The sequence below is a fragment of the Grampus griseus genome (genome assembly GCF_964374135.1).
Source record: "Grampus griseus genome assembly, chromosome: 14".
In the NCBI taxonomy this organism is placed as follows: domain Eukaryota; kingdom Metazoa; phylum Chordata; class Mammalia; order Artiodactyla; family Delphinidae; genus Grampus; species Grampus griseus.
This window is the reverse complement of record NC_139008.1, coordinates 55,405,751-55,424,961: the sequence shown is the minus strand read 5'-3', so window position 1 is coordinate 55,424,961 and position 19,211 is coordinate 55,405,751. Positions and strand designations below refer to the sequence as shown.

At 41.0% G+C, this 19,211-nt stretch overlaps 1 protein-coding gene and 1 pseudogene across 3 annotated transcripts; both read right to left on the bottom strand.

Moving 5' to 3' along the window:
- Positions 1-2,239: 2,239 nt before the first annotated feature.
- LOC309832736 (EEF1A lysine methyltransferase 2-like) lies at positions 2,240-2,930 on the bottom strand (annotated as a pseudogene). Its single transcript has 2 exons — positions 2,723-2,930; positions 2,240-2,692 (listed from the first exon to the last, which is right to left on the bottom strand). The product of its transcript is annotated as an EEF1A lysine methyltransferase 2-like (transcript).
- A 5,417-nt stretch (positions 2,931-8,347) lies between these two features.
- TRMT6 (tRNA methyltransferase 6 non-catalytic subunit) lies at positions 8,348-19,192 on the bottom strand. Of its 2 annotated transcripts, XM_082669770.1 has the most exons (11): positions 18,964-19,192; positions 16,279-16,406; positions 14,719-14,828; positions 14,076-14,167; positions 13,862-13,945; positions 13,472-13,596; positions 12,347-12,705; positions 11,868-11,953; positions 11,124-11,226; positions 10,935-11,021; positions 8,348-10,006 (listed from the first exon to the last, which is right to left on the bottom strand). In XM_082669770.1, exons 1-11 carry the CDS (start codon positions 19,089-19,091, stop codon positions 9,797-9,799), a joined length of 1,512 nt encoding a protein of 503 aa, XP_082525896.1. In that variant the 5' UTR covers positions 19,092-19,192; the 3' UTR covers positions 8,348-9,796. The 2 variants fall into 2 exon arrangements, with proteins under 2 accessions (XP_082525896.1, XP_082525897.1); XM_082669771.1 differs by lacking the exons at positions 13,862-13,945; positions 14,076-14,167; positions 14,719-14,828; positions 16,279-16,406; positions 18,964-19,192 and adding an exon at positions 13,741-13,823.
- Between the last annotated feature and the right edge of the window lie 19 nt (positions 19,193-19,211).

Below are 19,211 nucleotides of genomic sequence, written 5' to 3'. Positions count from 1 at the left end.
TACCTGATATAATGAGAAACAAATGGCCTCTGCCCGTCCTCCCAAATCCTTCTGCAGATGCAGCCATCTATAGTTACTTTACAGTTTTTTTTCTTACTTGAGTATTTAATTGTCACAGTCTCTAATATTTTATCAAGTGATGGGACAGGAGGGGAGAAAGTGTCCTATCATTACAAAATGAAAATCCACAACATACCATTGTAACATATATATAATTGGGAGATCTCAGGTGCTAAATAATTAACTAAATGCAACAATTACTATTTTTAGCTCAGGAGCTAGTCACTTGGACACATAACAGGCCTCAATGAGAAAGTGAAGACCAAAAGGAAGCAGGATGAGCCACATGGACACCTGGGGAAGGACACTTCAGGCAGAGGGAACAGTAGATGCAAAGGCCCTGAAACAGGAATGTGGTTGGCACGTTTGAAGAAGAACAAGCAGGCAGCATGGGGGACAGTCATAGGGGATGAGGGTAGAGAGGGTGGAAGGGTCCAGATCATGCAGGGCTTTGTAGGTCCTGGTAAGGACTTTTGCTTTAGCTATCGGAGAGTTCTCTGGAGGACTGACATGATTTGCTTTACAGGATAAAAACACTGTGGCTGCTGGGTTGAGAGAAGGCTGTAGGGGAAGTGAGGGCAGAAACACAGAAACCAGCAAGAAGGCCACTGCAAAACATCCTGACGGGTCATCGTGATGGCTTGGACCAGGGTGGTGGCACTGGAGGTGGGGAAAAGTAGTCACACTCAGGATCTAGTTTGGAGGCAGATGACAGGGAGGGCCGATGGATTTGGTGTGGCAGGAGGGAAAGAGAGGCATCAAGGATGATTCCAAGGTTTCAGTCCTGAGCAACTGGGAAGAAGGGAGGTGGGGAAGGTTACAGGAGGGACTGGCTTAGAGGGGAGGTATGCGGAACTCAGGTTGGGATTTGTTAAGTTTGAGATGTGACTACACGCCCAGTGGAAGTGTTGAGTAGGTTGTATGGGCCTGGAGCTCAAGGAAGAGGGCGGCTAAAGACAGTGTGGGAGTCACCATCACAAAGATGGTGTATAAAGCCTCAAAATGGGGTGAGATCACCTAGTGTTATATAAATGAGCCAAAGATGGCCTCTGTATATCTGCCCCAAAGTTGTTTATTTCTTCACTGTAGGCTGAGAACTGTTAGCTCAAAAGCCTGTCAGTGCCAGACTCAAATTTTATACATCCATTCATTTTAAACATAGCCCAAAGGAGCACATTTTTGGACATTCAGGGCCCATCTGCTTTGCATACCTCTGCCAAACTATACTTAGCATCTGCTGGCCATTGATAAGATAGAGCCATGTGACTACAAGACAGACCTCAATCCTTATAAGCTGTGAGACTCCTGCCCCTTGGACCTCTCTGACTCAGTGACTCCCTGCCATGCCGAGCGGCATTACCTAGACACCAAAGGCACCACCCCAACTCCCCTCTCCCTGGGAGTTCTCTTGCCCTCCTCCCCTTGAGTAGCAACCCCCTTGGTGTAGCTTCTGGACAGATTCCTGCTATGAGGAACATCTCTCCCTCCCCGCCCTTGCAAACCTGTCAGAGCATTATCATCACCCAATAAAGTAGGTATGAGCTCCTGCCACCTCATGGTTCTATCTTTTTCTTTTATCAGTTCCCAAATCCCTTGAACATCCTACACCCAAGCAGCAAGTATAGACAAAAAAAAGGAAAAGGTGCAGTTGCTGAGCCCTGGGGCACACTGATATTTTCCTAAACATTCATCTCAGAGATGAAGAGGAACCAGCAACAGAGATGGAGGAAAAAAGGCTAAAAAGGAAGCAGGGAACCAGGAGAGGAAAACTGTCACACGGAGAGGAGTCAACTGCTGCCAATAGGTTTAGAGGACTGAGAAAGAGCTTTGGATTTCACTTTACATCTTTTTTTTTCCCTGTAAATTCACTTACTGCTTTAAAGTTTTTAACTGTTTCAGCAGTTACAGGAATTTTTTTTTAAATCAGAAAGAAAAATATTTACATTTTAAATACAAAAGAAAAATTTTATTCTTGGTTTACCTCTAAAACCCAACCACTTACATGCTCATGGTTTTGTTTTTTTTTTGTTTGGTTTTTTTTACTAACCTATTCTATCTATACAACGTGTGCATCCTGTGTGATTACTAAGCATTTATTACCCTTGGATTTTCTGTGTCAGGTTTACTTTGTTGTGGAGTTTCTTTAAAAAAGCTAAGTGAATTTGTCCAATAAAAAGTCTCACATTTTTTGGAAAACCAGTGATGCAACATTGTTTCCAGATCTGCCTCCAAAGCTGAACTTGGGTGTTGGTAGCTCTTTGAGAAGTTCAGATCCTTCACTGAATTCATTTAGCAATGATTCCTTGGTTAAATTATATTAGGTTATTAGAAAAGTCTTTCACTTTTCAACATTCTGGAAAGAGATTTCACTTAATGCTTCACCTTCTCAATTGCACTGTTAGGATTAAGGCTTATGGCATCAATAGTCCCTTTGGCAATACTAGTATGAAATCGAGGCAGCTTTGCAGAAAGATTCAAAAAGTCTTCTACCTTCAACTTAATAAACCTTCTTTCTCTATAATATTTCTGGAAAGCTGTATCAATTCCAGTAATGTTAGGGAAACCAAATTCTGCCATTTCCAGTTTCACTATCAAGTACTGAAGCATCCAGTAGAATCTTGTGTTTTTGTATCTACCTTAGTCAAGCTATACCCACTTCTACAAATGAGATTAATCCTGTATCTCCATATTCTTGGAGAGTTTGCAGTTCTCTCTCACAGATAATAGCATCCCAGTGCTCTTGAGTCCCCAGCCATTGGGACGAAGCCATCCCCTCTGGGACTGCCCCTCTGACTGTGCCTGGGGCCCCAGCGCCACTGCTCTGTTCGTTCCCACCACGCTCCGAAATGCTGCCCTCCTATTCCATTCATCGCTTCACTTAAATCTGTGGTCAGCACACTTTTCCTTAGAGGGCCAGATGGAACATATTTTAGGCTTCGAAGGCCATATGGTCTCTGTCACAACTATTCAGCTTGGCCATAGCAGAAAGCAGCCATGGACAGACAATACTTGAACAAATTAGCCTAGCTGTGTTCCAATAAAACTTCATTTATGGGCACTGCAATTTGAATTTCATGTAATTTTCACATATCACAAAATTATTCTTCTTTTGCCTCCATCCCAACATTTAAAAATGGAAAAAACTGTTTTTAGCTTTAGGCCATACAAAAAAACTGGCGGTGCACCAGATTGGGTCTGTGGGCTGTGGCTTGCTGACACTTGGTTTAAAGCAGGCATATTCTTTCTTATTTTTGTCTCCTCTATTCCTTGAGTCTGTCGCCTTACAGCTACTTTGTGTCACTCACAGGTGATGGAAAAGAACTGTGAGAGGCCACCTTACTTACACGTATTTGTTTGTGGAAAGTACTCCCAGAAAGCAAATAACTTTTCACTCTCACTTCCTCCGCCCTCTGGATTAATTTCTCTACTTTTCCAAGTGTGCTGGTTTAGAATGATAACAACATACAACATATTGAGGCCACCCACATTTTGAAACAAGTTTTCTTTAGTACCTTGTTAACTTTCTGGCAATGTGAAAATGAAATGTCTAAATCTTTCCAGTCCTGTTTTAATATCTCATTTAAATGCCAGAAGCCCAGGTTACTAATGAATTGTAAGAGGCAAAAATAAAAGGAGGGGGGAGTACATCACATTAATTTCCTATGCTTCGAAGATTTTGCACTTCCTCAGAAAGGGTCAAAAAACAGTGGGTGCCTAATAAATGTTAATGGGGGTAATTAACAGCTTATCAGTTGCTCTTCAGGTACTCACATTTCTTGCCATCTGACCTGTATTACATAAGGCCAAGAAAAATCTGTAATTTCTTTTACAAAAATTAATACTAGCCCAGAGGCAACATTCTATTTCTAGTAAAGATATCAGATGTAATTGGATCCTTTCTAGCACTAGTTAAATAGAGTCCAAAATCAGGACCATTTAGAACAACATGAATTTTAATAATCAGATTTTTAGGACATGCTTCTTAGTATTTACTATTGCTATTGTAATATTTACAATCAATGCTTTATTTTTTTAAATTAATTTTTATTGTAGCATAGTTGATTTACAATGTTGTGCCAGTTTCTGCTGCACAGCAAAGTGAACCAGTCACACATATACATATAAGCCACTCTTTTTTAGATTCTTTTCCCATATAGGTCACCACAGAGCACTGAGTAGAGTTCCCTGTGCCATAGAGTAGGTTCCTATTAGTCATCCACCTTATATATAGTAGTGTGCATGTCAGTCCCAATCTCCCAATTCACTCCCCCTTGCCATTTTCCCCCCTGGCAACCATGAGCTGGCCCCCTACGTCTGTGACTCTCTCTCTTGTCCTGCAAACAAGCTCACCTGTACCATTTTCTTAGATTCCACATACAAGCAACATCATATGATATTTGTCTTTCTCTGTCTGATTTATTTCACTCAGCATGACAATCTCCAACAACAAATGCTTTAAAACAAAATGTACACGCCCTTTTTCTTCAAAAGTTTATACATATTAAAAAAGAATATATTTTTGGCTTTTCCATATATAACCAATAAATGAATGATTACCCATTAAGATCTGGTTCATATGAGGGAATTCCCTGGTGGTCCAGTGGTTAGGGCTCCTAGCTTCCACTGCAGGGGGCCTGGGTTTGATCCCTGGTTGGTGAATTAAGATACCGCAAGCCACGCAGCGCGGCCAAAAAAACAAAAAACAAAAAACAAAAAACAAAAAAATCTGCTTCATATGAGAGGGGACCAAGATGGCAACATAGAAGGGTCCTGAACTCCCTCATCCCTCATTCGGATACAATGAATGTTCTCAACTTCATCCTTGCCACAGTACTGTACAGTTGAGAGGGAAATGCCAACCCCAACTCCCAGCCTCTCCCTGAGGGCCACAGGGTTTGGACCGCAACATAGCACCCCAACATTTAAGAGTCCCACTCAAGGAACCAACGGGCCTCCTAAAGACCTAGCTCTGAAAGCCAAGGCCATTTAGGTCCATGAGACCCACAGGACTGGAGCAAACAAAGTAGCAGTTCTTAATGGCAACCAAACACTTGCTGCTGTGGCCACCCCCCAGGGCTCAGTGCAGAAGTAGCAGAGAACAATACCCATCTCCCAGCCTTTCCCTGAGGGTGTGACTACACACTTTATAAGCTGCTGCTTGAGTGCTAGGCTTCAATTTAGCACACATTTAGGGACTGGCTGTGATCCAGGGCCACCGGAGTCTATGAGCACTTTCCCTACTTTCCACCTCTGGTTTGCCCCAACATTATCCGATTGCCAACCTCTCTGGAAGGAGCTTGTATGCATGTCTGGCATCCCAGCTGCCACCCAAGGAACAGAACCCCAAATCTAATAGCCAATGAGAACTGCATTCACGAGTCCCACAGGACTTTAGCAAAGAAGTTTTTATATGGGTGCAGGAGCACCCCCTGCAGCTATACATCTGGGTTCAGTGTAGAGGGAGCAGGCAAAAAATGCTCACCTCCCAGTTTCTCCCTGGAAAGGGCTTAACTACATACTTTCCCAGCTGCTGCCTGAGGATCCACTTCTAATCAGCCTGCATCTAGGTGCTGACAGCAATTCTACCCTTTGGGATATTGATGGGTCATGGCACACCCTCAATTATTGGGAGCCACTAAGAACAAAGTCAGGTGTACTTAACAGCTTATCAGTTACTCTTCAAGTAGCTTGGAGATCAGAAAGTCTTGAGAGACAACCAAGAGCTCAGATTGATGAGGTTTATCTCCTATATGAGATCATTCTGTCAAGACTGTGAGAGGTGGCTATTGTATCTAATGTGCAGGCACCAAGACTGAGAGTGAAAGAAAATAAACAGAGGAATATGTTCTAAACAAAAGAACACGCAAAATATCCAGAAACAGATCTTCATGAAAGAGATAAGTGATTTTACCTGATAGAGTTCAAAATAATGGTCATAAAGATGCCCACCAAGGTAAGGAGAGCAATTCATAAATAAAGTGAGAACTTCAAAACAGACAGAAAATATAACTACCAAACAGAATAATTGAATATTGAATAATACAATAACTAAACTGAAAAATTCAACAGAGGCAAACAGAAGAAAGGAGCAATGAACTCAAAGACAGTCCAGTGGAATTCATCCAGTCAGAGCAACAAAAAGAAAATAAGAATGAAAAAGAGTGAACATATCTTAGGAGACCTGAGATACCATCAAGTGGACCAACATACACATTATAGAGGTTCCAGGAGAAGAGAGAGAGAAAGGAGCAGAAAGCTTATTCAAAGAAATAATGGCTGAAAAGTTCCCTAACTTGGAGGAAAAAAAAAACAGACATCCAGATAAAGGAAACTCAAAGAGTACCAAATTAGATGAACCTATACTGACACACATTACGATTAAATTGTCAAAAGTTAAAGGCAAGGAGAGAGACTTAAAAGCAACAAGAGAAAAGCAACTTGTTACGTACAAGAGAACCCCCATAAGACTACAAGTAGATTTTTCAGCAGAAACTTTACAGGCCAGAAACAAGTGGGATGATATATTCAAAGTGCTGAAAGAAAAAACTGCCAACCAAGAATACTATATGCAGCAAAGTTGTCCTTCAGAATTGAAGGACAGAATTTTCCAAACAAACAAAAGCTGAAGTTTATCACCACTAGATCAGCCCTACAAGAAATGCTAAAGGGAGTTTTTCAAGCTGAAATGAAAGCTACTAATAAGCTATTTAGTAACATGAGAACATATGAAAGTATAAAATTCACTTACAAAGGTAAAATATAGAGTTAAATTCAGAATATGCTAATATTGTAATAGTGGTGGGTAAGTCACTTATAAAGACAAAAGTATTAAAATATAACTACAATAATTTATTAATGGACACACAACATGAAAAAGACAAAACATCAAAAATACAAAATGTAGGAGGAGTGTAAAAGCGTAGACTTTTTGTATGTGAATATATATCCAAAGAAAATGAAATCAGTATCTTGAAGAGATATTTGCACTCCCACGCTCATTGCAGCATTTTTCACAATAGACAAGATATGGAAACAACCTAAGTGTCCACCAACAGATGAATGGATAAAGATGTGGTATATATATACAATGGAATATTATTCAGCCACAAGAAAGAGGGAAATCCTGACACTTGTGACAACATGGATAGACTCTGAGGGCATGATGCTAAGTGAAATAAGCCAAATACTGTATGATGTCACTTATATGTGGAATCTAAAAAAATCAAACTCATAGAAACAAAGTAAAATGGTGACTGCCAGGGGCTGGGCGGTGGGGGAAATGGGGAGATACTGGTCACAAGGCACAAACTTTCAGTTATAAGATGAATACATTCTGGCGATTTAAGAATGTATACATTCTGGCGATTTAATGTAGAGCATAGTGATTATAATTAACCATAATTATATACTGGAAAGTTGCTAAGAGAGTACATTTTTAATGTTCTCGCCCCCAACCCAAATGGTATGTCACAGGTGGAGGTGTTAGCTAATTCTGCAATACAAAACTGCATAAAATCAACACTGAACACCTTAAATTTACACAATGTTATTATGTCAATTGCAACTCAATAAAACGTCATACAATTTTAATGTACCTTTATGCTAAAAAATCTTCTAACTGGCACCACTGTATATTTCCAAGTATCCTAATCCAGTGGAGAAGTAAGATGGACATTACATAATGATTTTGTCTTTACTTTTTGATGGCCACTCATTAAAGTGCTATTTCACATAGCTCTCCTGGTGACTGGATGTCTAGTAGTCATAGAATTACCCACTCATGTGCTCCAAAGGTGGATGTCCACTTTATAAACAAGACACTCTTGATATGTGTGTATACACAGAAGTGTTTCTCAAGGAGTGGGTTCCGGCCCAGCAGCACTAGTGTCACCTGGAAACTTAGAAATGCAAATTTCCCACCCCATTGCAGACTTAATACTTAGAAACTCGGTGGAGCCCAGCAATCAGTGTTTTAATAAGCCCCCCAGGGGATTCTGGTGCACACTAAATTTTCAAACCACTGAATTAAATCATCAGTACTCAAAGATGAAGTAAATTACATGAATGAGAAAACATTAACAAGTAAAGGTTAACTTTAAGTTAACCTGGTGCAAAAGTCCACAAGTCAACTCCAGGGGCAGCTATATGGGCGCACAGGTCCTTGGCAGTGCAGACCCCCACACTGAATGGAATGAGATGGGACTTGAAAACTGGTTGAGTTTCAAGTAGGAGATGGTTCTAACCACAGTGACCAGTGGAGACCAGCCACTACTGAATGTAGTCTGTGCATATATTGTGTTCTCTTCGACCAAACTTGACTGGTTGCATGTGAGTGACAACTGTTTGCAAGCACATGTTCAGTGACATGCCAATCCAGGCATGTTTTCTTACAAAGACCATGTGTCACAATCAGCTGAAAGCCAATGAATGCGGCATCACTGACAGCATCATTCATGTAAGTCAGATGGATCACAGTAGGAAATGCTTTTATTCTTTAAAAGCAATTGTTTTAAGAAAAAGGAATCAGAACTGTAGTTGTTGGTAAGGCCATTTTTAGAATAGTACATGCTATTAGGAAAAAGCAATTTTTTTTTTCTGAGATGCCCCTTGCTAGATGATTGCATCTATTCTATAACGACATGAACAATACACACGATGAGCATGTTTAGTGAGCAAGACTCAGACTCTCAATGGGCAAGAGCTGTGGCTTCCTCTAAACACTTTTCTTGGCTGCAGACGACCAAATAATTTAATTACACTTTTTCAGAGCTTAGAAAGGCTAACCACCTAGTCATGCCAGAGCTCAACAAACCAGCATTAATAATCACCAAAAAAAGGCACTTTAAAATACATTTGACAAGGAGTGACACTAATGCAATGAGGACTGGTCTAAGCCCTGCACTAAACTTTGTTAAAGTTCATATGGACAGTGTGTTCTGTCTCCATGTGGATGTGTGTGCACATATAAATATATGTATGTATGCGCATATACCAATATCCATATACATGCATCTATCTATCTCCGTAAGTCTCTGGGGAGGGAAAAAACCATTTCTGTTTCATTTAATAATACACAAAAATTCTAGTCACTTTATTTGGAACAAAGAATGAGAGGATTGGCAAATTAATTCAAAAAAGTACCCTACAACACCTTTCTACTGACAAAAACAGCAGTAAAATAAATACTCAGATCTTTTCTAGGTCATCAACTATTAAGATAATAAAATATAAAATTATTAAAAGTTTATTCCACTGGAGGGAAAAGGGTGGACATTTTTGGTACTGTAAGTCTCACACACATTCATATTGCTTAGGTTGAAGAGAACATAATGAACAGAGGAAATTTCTTCCACAAATTCCTTCGTTTCAGTACCCAAGTTTCACTGATGGTGTGTTATTCCACTTGGCTTAACATATAAACAAAGTTTTGTATAAATATATTTCTTTGATCTCTAAATTCTAAAGATATTTGCGCAGAGCACTAAAAGTACTTAGAGGATTTTTGTGAAATAAACACAACTGGCCATATACCAGTTTACTGCTTACCCCAGGCTTGGGTATTCTGGCTCGAGGTTTTGACAGACAGAACCAATCTGTGTCAGAGGTGGACAAAAGGCTTACTTGTCCTTCCCACGAACAGGGGTATAGACATGTTCTCATTCTTAGGATATGAAAACACAATTAGTAATGGCATTTAAAGTTTACTTACTAACTGCATAATGTCTGAGAACAAAAATCAAAGCAATTTTTGAAAGGTTGAGTCAGACTCTGGGCACTTCCGTTTTTTAGCTGCTGGCTCTTCAGTCTTGTGTGATTCTAAAGTGCTGGTGCTAGATTTGAGACTGGGGTCTGCTTTAAGGTTGTCCATGGCAACAGTGAAGCCTGAGAGAAGGTACCCCCCACCTCCGCTCATCAGTAGTTTGGGATGACTTCGATCTGGCAAAACCTAATCAAGACAGAAAGACAGACATTCATGTTTTCCTAAGCAGATAAAGCCACGTTAACAATACACATGCCAGAAATGAGAATTTAAACGACACAGATTCGCCTGAAGAGAGACCAATTTAATCAGACCAAGTCCTAAAGAGGTCCATCTTTCACATGACAGTGCAGATAAAAGCGTAGAAATTGGTTTAAGTGATTTTCTTTTGAAATATAAAACTGAAACCATTTCTCTTATACCTGAAGCAAGTTTCTGGTGGTGAAAGGGCAACTGGTTTGTGTAGTGCTCTGGGCCTGGTTTTTCACCCTCCTTTAATGGGCAATTTTTGCTCTGCGGTTCCTCGTCATCCTGGCTGAGACTTTCTCAGAGCAGCACTGCATGCTCTTCCTCCCCTCCTTCCTCCCACTTGTCACAGGCATCAGACCTGTATCATGGTCTGACAGCTCTCCCTGCCTAATCCTGCTCCCTCTTGTCTTATCTTTCACAGGCATTTCTCTTACACTTTTAATTCTATCTTCGCATATACGTTCCAGAGGACCTGAACTGACACAGAGCCCACCAGGAACTCTCGAACACTTGCTGCAAAGACATGCCAGCAGAAAGGAAAGGGTCACTTTCTTGTTAGCCTAGGGATTTTGCTATTATCAGTTATTCCCTCTACAGTGATCTCAAGGCCTTGGGGAAACACGAACCATAGTCGTTTGCATTTTAAATGTCTCTGGACTCGGGTATCTGAGTAATAGACCATGACGTGAAAAAAGAAAAAAGGGTCCGGAAAGGTCAGGGCACTTTCTCTGAGTTATAGACGTGAGACTCCACCATATCTATAGATAGAAACAGGGAGATCCCTATTTAACAGCTTCTGGTACTACTGTGCAGAGCCAGCGACCCAGGAGAGCAGCTCCCAGGGACTGGCTGTGAGAACACATACCTGGTAATTTCTGAGCCAGGTTTCAGACAGTCTGAGATTGATGACCCCTCCTCTTTCCCGCAGTTTTGTGTAGCATTCCAACAGAGGCTAAAGGCATAAACAGAGTTCTGTTAATAATTATTTTGAGGGTGCAATTTGAGAATCAACATTCAGATGCAAGAATTCCTGTCCACTCTGTTTCAGTATTACCTCTTTATATTGACAGTACACCACGAATGGCCTTGAAGGAGCCACAAAGTCCAGCAAAGACAGCAGCAGTGGAGTGGGATGGAAACGACTAGCTACAATTAAACTGCAAGGAAAATGTTAGACAAATTATTTCTCTATGTCCCCAAAGCAGAGCATAGGTTTTAAAATATCACGTATTTATTTGCATGACTCACACAAGGAAGCACTTTAAATACAACATTCTAGAGATTCCAACAATAAAATCACGAGCTATTACTTTCTAGGAAACACAAACTGGATTATAAACTCTCATGGTGACTGGCAACTCTATGCGGCCAACTTAGAGTTGGCAACTCTAATGACAGTCTTGATTTAAAAAAAAAAAATCTGGAAGAAAATCCAACATTGTAATACTGGCTTTGCAGATACCTGAATCTGCCTTTCCTGTCAGGTTTTCCTTAGCCCATGCCCTTAGTCAGTAACACATCAACTGGAATGCCCTCCAACCTGCACCTAGTGGGACTACACAGCCCAACTTGATGTGACATCATTGGAGAAATTTCAATTTCTTCTAAAACTTTGAAACCAGCATAATCAATTTCTCATCTCTGCCAGATGCAGCCTCCTTTCTTTAAAAACCCAAGACAGAATCATCATGTTTGCCCTCACTACAACCAAAATAGACAAGCAGACAGAGAATGCTAATCTGCTTGAAGCAGAGCCCACGAGCACCAAGATGTCTCCCATGTTCTTTCAGCAACACACCCGTCTGCGTTTCTTTCACTCAGCAGAGCAGCAGCCTCTAAATGTCTTTTCTTCTGCTCTTCTTGTCTCCTCTGCTTTTCCTGAATCTTCAAGAAGAAAAATAAGATACCAACATACTGAGGTCATTCAGTCGGGTTTATGGAAACACTGGTCTGTCAAAACATTTTAACAATATTTATCAACTTGGACTAAGGCAACAGAAGAAGATCATTTATAAGGAAGCTAAAAACACATAAGAGAGCCCTTTGGTTATAAAACCACCATGCAGCCACCTATACAATGCTTCTGTATCCTAAAGCTCCATCCCAAAGATTAAATCACACATGTGTACACTCACACACAGTTTTTATCTGTCTGTTTTGATATTTGTTATCTTGGGAGCTGATGCTCCAAAGCCAAATCAAATCTCAGGGCTTACATGAAGTTAAATGAAGCCTGAGGAAGATACTGAGGGTAGTGGGAACTCTTAACATTCTTACATAATCCTTTTTGCTTCCTCTCTCTTTAGGCTCCTTATAGTCTGGATCTTGAGAGACAATTTCCATTGTTTCTTGTTCTTCTGGGTGATTGCTCTCTGGGGCTTCTGGCATGCTGTCTTCGTTCTCTTGTTCTGAAGTCTGTTTTTCCTCCAGTGTGCCATTACTTTCTTCAACCGAAGCACTGTCTTTTGGCTCTGAAGATAACATCTCAGCAGAAAATGTTCCATTTAAAAGACTGTCCACTTGGTTGAGGGGGAATTCATAAAGACCACTGAGGAAAGATTTTGGAAATCCAAAACATGCTGTTGCTGCCCGAACAGGTCCACCTCCAGGGTACAGCTGAATAATGGAGCCAAAACCTGAACAGACAAAAGAAACAAATATCTGCTCAACGGAGGTGGCTCTAGACTATGCAACCCTCGGGGTACTACACAGTAAGGAGACTGAAGGTCTCTCTGCTTTACGCTGTTCAGAGGTTGAAGGTGATGCAGCTCCTCTGGGGTCCATCTGGAGTCCATGCATATTCCCAATGGGGGTAACAGAATTCCAAACAGGTACACAGGAAGTCTTAAAGAAGTGTACCCCCCTTGACACTACAGTAAAACCCTGTGATCATACAAATTTTGTATGTCACATGATTGGTGATTGGTTCTCAGCATCCCCCAAGTCCAATCTTTAAACAGGACAGTTAGAAGTTCTTATCTTCAACAGGGTCATAAAAAGGGCAGACAAATCAGGCTGTGTTGTACTCTTCTAGTACAGAATACATCCCTAGTATTCTTCCCACCCTATACTCTCAATTCAGGCCAATAAAATGAGCACCAACTATCCAAGAGTTTAACTGAAATCATGGTCCTGGAGGTCCTAGCCAGTCACAGGCTTCAGAACCATCCCCACTGACACAGAAGCTGGAAAGGACACTGTGTCGGGAGTGCCAGCACAGCTCAGGCTGGGAGATGTGGGCTATGGAGAAAGGTCCCAGAGACTGGAGCTGTGCAGGCACACCCAAGTCATTTCATTCGCTTCCAGTAACTCAAACTCACTTTCCATGAGTTTTGAGTTTTTTAGACCCCTCGACTCAAATCATGGTAGGGTTTTAATGAACTTGAAAACGTTAAATCTTACCTCCCATTCGTTCCATCATTGCACCCAGCACCAAGCCTGCACATGTTTCCATCACAATCATTTTATTGCCAGCACGGATATTTCCCAACGTCAGCATCTGGGCTAGCGTATCGTATCTCATGTGGCTAAGGAAAAAAAATGATTCATTCATTTATAGCTAAGCAAAGTCTGCTATTTTAATCATAATTTTTCAAGTTTTGTTTGTTTCATAAAAATGATGTTGATAAGATTATCGATTGCTTTGGAGGCAATAGTAAAAAAGGACTTACAATTTATGAAGTAGGAGGACACTTTATGCAGATGAGCAAGATTTTCATTTTACTTAAAATCATGACTTTCTTAAAGATACACTTTCCCCCAATTATACTTTTGAAAGGAAACAAAGCGTACTTAATTTTTCCAGGTTCTCTTGCATAATACATAACTGAAAGAATGCGGGTGGATGGCTTCACAACAGTAATCATGGCTTCATATCTGGGGGAAGGAAAAGCAGAACATCAATTTTAAAAAGCTAGTTTAAAAATATTTTATTTTTAATAATATATTTTATAAATCTATAAAAAGATTTTATATTTTCATCCTTTTAAAAACAAAAATTACTTACTTCTTTTTCTTCTTTTTTATATATTTATCTTGAGCAAATTCTGTCTTGTCTCGGAATGTTGTACTATTTTCAATTAATTGCTGAACTATTTCCTATAAGAAAAGGAGCAAGCAGATTTCCTGAAACTTTATTTTCACAGCACAGATAACTTCAAAGGTTTCTTACCCCAGAATGTATCCAAATGTCTGATTCTCCAGGCCCTTTTCCACAGAAGTCCAAATGGGTGAACTTTGTATTTTTATACTCTATCTAGAATTTGTATTAAAATGTAAGTACTTTAAACTCCATTTAAATCAAAGTAAAAGAACAGACATATACAATAAAGGAAGAAAAGAAGTAAAGAAAACTGTCAGTCCTGAAGACACTGGCTGAAAACATTACTGAAAATGAACAAACTTAAGCTCTGAGATGAACTAAGTTATCAAATTCCCTTTTGCTAACACTATTAGTAATGCTATTCACTTACATTCCTGCCTATAAGAAACAAAATCCTTGATATACTGAATTGCATATACACTTCAAGCTATTTTTAACAGAAGTGTACAGTATTTTTACATTTTACCTTAGGAGAAGTCTGCTTTAAAATGCAAGCAATTTCCTAAATACCAAATGAAAACAAAACAAAAAATCCTTTGAATTTTACCTCGCCTTTAATGCCTTTGTCCTTTAAAGCTTTTATGTCATCTTGAGTAAGTTTCTGAGATTTCCCATCATCAATTATATTTCGATTATCAGTGCCCGCTTCTTTGGTCTCTAAGGAAGAAAATTGCTCTATGACATGTATGATCTGAAATTATTTAAAAATCTTTCCTATTCTAAGTTCGTATCCACATCCAGCCCATCAGCCACTTAAATCTGGCCTTCCAGTTCCACTGCCCCCACCCCAATCCACTATCCTTTCTTGTCACGACTACTCCAAGCCACTCACTCATATTCTTGTTCCCACTCTTGTCCCCTTACAATCTACGTGACACCAAAGTTCTCTTTTTAAAATGCAAATTGGCTCATCTATTCCAACGCACAAAACCACAGTGGCTTCCAGTAGCAATTCAAAGACGACCCGCACGGTTGTTATATGACCTGGCCCCTGGCTACCTTTCCAGGGCTCATTTCTCAACCCCTGTACTCAGCCACATTGCCCTTCTTTCTGTTCCTTAGACACACAGCAGCATGGTCTCAATGCGAGGCTTTGGCACTTGCTGCTCCCTCTGTCTGGAATGCTCTGTGACACCTCCAAGTGGGTGGATCCTTTCCATCACTCAGGGCTGAGCTCACCATCTCAGCCAAGTTTCACATTTCAATCAGCCTTCAGTACACCTCCCTACTCTACCATCTGCACAGCACATATCACCATCTGAAATTATGCTGTTTGCTTATTTTTAGTGTTCCCCACTGCTAAATAAATTTTATGGGATAGTCTATCTAAGGAACTGCTGAAATTGCACTGCTTAATCATGTCTAGAACGTATCTGGTGCTTAATAAAAACATGAAGGTTGATTTAAAAGTATTTAATAAACTGGTTTGAACCAGAACTTCAATAGTGTTTTACTTATTTAATTTTAATAATTAAGTATTTTCATTTTATTAATATTTAAGCACATTTATTTTGATAAAAATTTAAGTATTTAATTTTAATAACAATAATACTAAAATTATGGGGTCGTTACTCTAACAGGCAAGGCACTGTTAAGAACTTCTCTGAGAGAAGACAACTACAGCTTGGGCATTAAATGTGTTTATGGCCCTATTTTACTGATGAGAATATAAAACTTAGAGAAACCAAATAACTAGGTCAAGGTTATAAAGTAAGTCATGAAGCTGGAACTTAAACCTAGTCAGTTGAATTCAAAGCCAGACCTATTATCCTTACCCTATATGCTAACTACCTCAAGAGCTGGTAACTTCTAGACACCAACAGGGCTCCACACCCACTCTTACAATGAAGCTGCAAGGATTCATGGCATCAAATACCTGGCCCAAGGTCGAAGAGCTGGTTAATGATGGGCAGGAGTCAGAACCCAGGTATCTCAAAGCCAAAGGCAGACCCTAATGCATTCCACCAAGCTACAGTTCTTAGATTATGAGTTTAGATTTCTTTGGGGACAGCCTGGGCTAGCATTCTAGAATTAATTCGAGTTGACAGGTTTCTGAGTAGCCAGCTCAAGAGCAACTATTTCATACATCCTAAGTAGTACAGTGCACCTGAAGTAGGCTCTTCCTTCTTCTTCTTAGGCTGAAGACTTCCTCCACTGGTCACTTCAAATGTGGTTCCATAACTATGGCCAATGACGTTATCCAGATAGAACCACTGTTTTTCAAAAGTTACTTTTCTGGGGAAGAAATGCAATCAATTAGCTGAATCTCATTTGTATTCAGTATAGGAAAGATTTATTCAATCTAGGTTATTTCATAATCAGTCTCCCTAAAGGATGATTAGCAGCATTATCTCTGACCATGAACCGACAAATGAACTAGAGAGGATTGGGTTGGGGTCAGAAACACAAAACACTGCACAAAATTAATAAAGAAGCCACAAAAACACTGAATTTGGAATGAGAAACAAGGACAGAAGACATTCCTCCTCTGAGGCATTGGTCTGGCTCCAATTTGCACTGTCTGACAGGATGTCCAAACTCGCAGACTTTGGATTTCCTGAGTAGCAAGACTGCCATGCCACTGAGACACACACTGTGACGCCTCTTGTAACTTACACAAGAAAATCTCAAAACTGAACAATCATTGAGATGACAGGGATTTAACAAATTCCCTGGCCTAACTGGCCATTTTCTTTGAAAATCATCCAGTAAAAGCAAATGATATTTACATAACATTATTGACAATCCACACATTTGTAAACAGTGCCTAACACTGATGAGGCTCTACTGAGGCCCAGGCAATCTTAGCTTTTCCCATTACCCAGATTTTTATCTTCTTAACAATGTAAAAGGGAAATCCCACAAAAACAAAAAACTTTCCTTTCAAAAGACAAAAACTAACACCCACTGAGTGTCGATCAGGGGTTAGGTAGTATGTGCCAGGTGTTTCATACTTCTTGATTTAATTCTCAACTAAGTAATCCTGGGACACAGCTCTTTCCAGGTGAGCAAACTTGAGACTGAGGGAAAAGTGTCTTGCCCAAGATTCAGTTACACAGTAGGAATTGGGATTCAAATCCAAGTCTGCCTGACTTAAAAGCCTGGTTCTTTCCACTGCACCACACGGTCTATCCAACAAAGAACAAATGGATCTCAGGAAGCCCTGCTTAGCTTCAGGACATGGCGCGTATCAACAGAACTCTGAATTCTGAAAGATGTACACTGGTTAATTTTCTTTATGCCCCATCCTACACCTTCTCTTTCTTTCTCTGTGCCCCAAGAGGCCAACCATGACAGAATGCACACACCACATCACACAGGCTCCCTTGCTGAAGGCTTCCCACAATTCTAGACCCTTGGATGCATCACCAGTCTCTACTGGTTCTCTAAACCTTGTCACATCTCTGTATGTGTATGTGTCACATCTTCATTAAGTCTCCTTACTTGAACCACCTGAGTGAATTTCTCCAAGATCCTAAGTATCCAGACAGGGCCAATTCTTGCTCGTTGCTGGGTCCTCAGTGATTAACACATAACAGACACTCTAAATATATGCTGACATGAATCGCCTCAGAGAAGATGAAACTCAGCTCAGCCCAGATGTGTACCCTCCCCCACCTCATCCTTTGAGTAGCCCAGTGCTAGCAAAACACTGTGTCTGAGCTGGGTTGGGTTTACCCCCTGGCAGCTGGTCTGATATGCAAAGAAGGGCGTGTCACTCAAACTGACTGGCCTGACAAGAGGTCACTGCCCTAGTCAGGAAAGTGGGACCCAGTCAGAAGGACATGGAGCCACACCTTCCTTGGGGAAGAGGGGGATGTGCAGAGTCTGCTCACAGAGGCAGGACTGCTTCTGCCTAACCAGATGAGTGCAGCCCCCAGGAAAGAGTGAAGGGAGATTCTGGCCTGCGATGTAGCTGAACTCAAAGGGTCATTTTCTAAACAAAATGGAAACTAATGCTATGGCTTCTGCCAAGAAAACTGATGAAAAGTGTTTCAAAATAAATGTCTAAAGAATACTTTTTAGAAATAAAGATGTTACTGTCTGTCTCCTTGGGAATGAAAAGCTCTTATCTAAAAAAGCACATTTGTAAGAAGCAAACTCAAACAACCACATCTCACGATCAAGCAACTTAAAAGGACAATAGTAGAAAGAAAAACCAAAGGTTCATCTGCACATGGAATCATTCATCGAACGTATAACCCTAAGGACTTCGCTGCACTGCTATACTTAAATTAAAAAGCTTAAATAATTAGTATTAGCACTTTACACATTTCTAATCAGAAATTCTGAAGAGAAAAGAGCACTGGTTTCAAGAATACAAAATAAAGTTGTGATGAGGGGGGCTCTGGGAGGCAAGAATGAGACTAGAGGGTGAAGGGTGGGTTCTGTGAGAAGACAGGAGAGAAGAACTCAAAACCTGGGGAAAGAACCACAGGACAGGGGGTGGGGTGGGGGCCTGGAGAGAGGGGCGGAGCACCTGAGGGCCAAGAATGGGAAAAGGACCCTGGAAAAAGTGAGATGCTTAAGATGGAGGGCCAGTATGAGATCACGGAGGGGAGTTCTGTAGGAAGACAGAAGGAGTGAGGGAGATCTCGAGGGCCAAGGATGGGATCCTGGGGGCAAAGGCCTCTGTGGGAAGATCCCAGAGGAGATAACGAGGGACAGGATTGGGAATCCAGAATGGATTGGGAATCCAGAATGGATTGGGAATCCAATAATGGTACCCTGGAGGGAGAGGGTGTCTAGAAGATGGGGGCGGAGAACCCCTAAGGCCAGCGACCCGACTTACTTTCTCCGCTGGACTTGCACTGCTTTAAACACGTCTTCCCGTTTCAGCACCACGAAGTCGCCGTCGCGGATGCGGTGGTCCCCGGGATGCGGTGGCCGTGGGCCCGGTTGCTCCTCAGAGCCCTCCATAACGCTCAGCCGGTCTCCGAGCTCCGCAGCGTCTCTCCAGTTCCCCGCGCTCTGCCCCTGGCCCTGGGCTGTAGCCGCTGGCAGCCTCACCTCCCACAAACCAAGACGACTCAAAGCCCT